The following is a 1057-nucleotide window of genomic DNA, read 5'->3' on the forward strand; positions in this document are numbered from 1 at the left end:
CGTGCGCGACGTGCAGAAGCAGGCGATTGCCGACATCCTCCCCGCCCTCCGCGACGAGGACAACCTCAGCGATGAAGACCTTGCCGCCGGCGAGGAGCTCTTGCGCGACCGCGGTGCGTTCGAACAGGCTGTATCAAAGGCTCTGACGCGATCTGACCCTTGCCGCCCGCAGTCACCGTCTTCCGCTTCTGCCGCCGCGCCCGCTTCTCCCCCTCGGCCGCGCTCAATTTGCTGCACTCGACCGTGCACTGGCGCCTAACGTCCTCTTTGCACTATCTGGAGGTCCCCGCTATTGCGCACACTCTGTTACTGCGCCTCACTTCTGCTACTTCTCTCGTGCTGCTGCGTCTCAGATGCCAGTCTCGTCGGCCTCAATCGACGGGCCGCAAATGTAGCAGAATCAGACACGGGCGTTCTTTCTGGATGCGTCTCTTTCGCTGACGGAAGCTGACCTGGGCTTGTGGCTGCTCACGCGCTCAATCGCCTTTCTCTTTCCGCCTTTCGTTCCTTTCCCTGCCTCGCCACCGAGTTGATCGTTCCTTGACGTCGCGACACCTGGTCACTGCGTCAGACACGAACGTCACGCCTCCCCGCGGCAAGCTTGAGCCGGCCACTCAAGTCCTTCCTCACGATGTGACTGGCCCTGCAGCGTTTCATTACTCGTGCGCTGTTCGCGCGAGACAGCTGCCCACTGCCTATTGGAACTACAAGCTGGTGGTCTAAGCACTAAAGTTGTCAAGGCATATATCAGTCTGACAGTAGCGCCCGCGTAGGCTGCGCGGCTTGCTCGTCTTCCGCTGCCCTCGCCTCTTTCAGCCTTTCTCGCTGCCATCCCTGACACTGTCCCTTACAAAGCAGGAATCATCGGCACGTACATGCTTTTCGTATCACGTCACAGTGCAGGGTCGCTGGAATAGTGCATTTGCCGCGCCGCGCTTGCGCCGCCCGAGGTCCAGGTCGACGCCGCGCTCATGCAGCAGTACGCCGCCGAGCTCGACAAGGCTGCCGCCGCGCCGCTCCCAGATGAGGACGATGCTGATCTCTAAGCAAAAATCGA

General features: G+C 60.8%; 1 protein-coding gene across 1 annotated transcript; it reads left to right on the forward strand.

The window, feature by feature from the left end:
• On the forward strand, positions 1-1046 carry JCM10292_004116 (uncharacterized protein; the record flags this gene model as incomplete). The annotated part of the gene is made up of 4 exons (XM_076653022.1): positions 1-113; positions 173-305; positions 650-662; positions 957-1046. Coding segments are annotated over 4 exons (349 nt in total), but the record flags the coding sequence as incomplete, so codon positions are not given.
• Positions 1047-1057: the final 11 nt, after the last annotated feature.

The sequence above is a fragment of the Rhodotorula paludigena genome (assembly GCF_050403205.1).
Source record: "Rhodotorula paludigena JCM10292 DNA, Rt_paludigena_JCM10292v1_ctg147, whole genome shotgun sequence".
Classification (NCBI taxonomy): domain Eukaryota; kingdom Fungi; phylum Basidiomycota; class Microbotryomycetes; order Sporidiobolales; family Sporidiobolaceae; genus Rhodotorula; species Rhodotorula paludigena.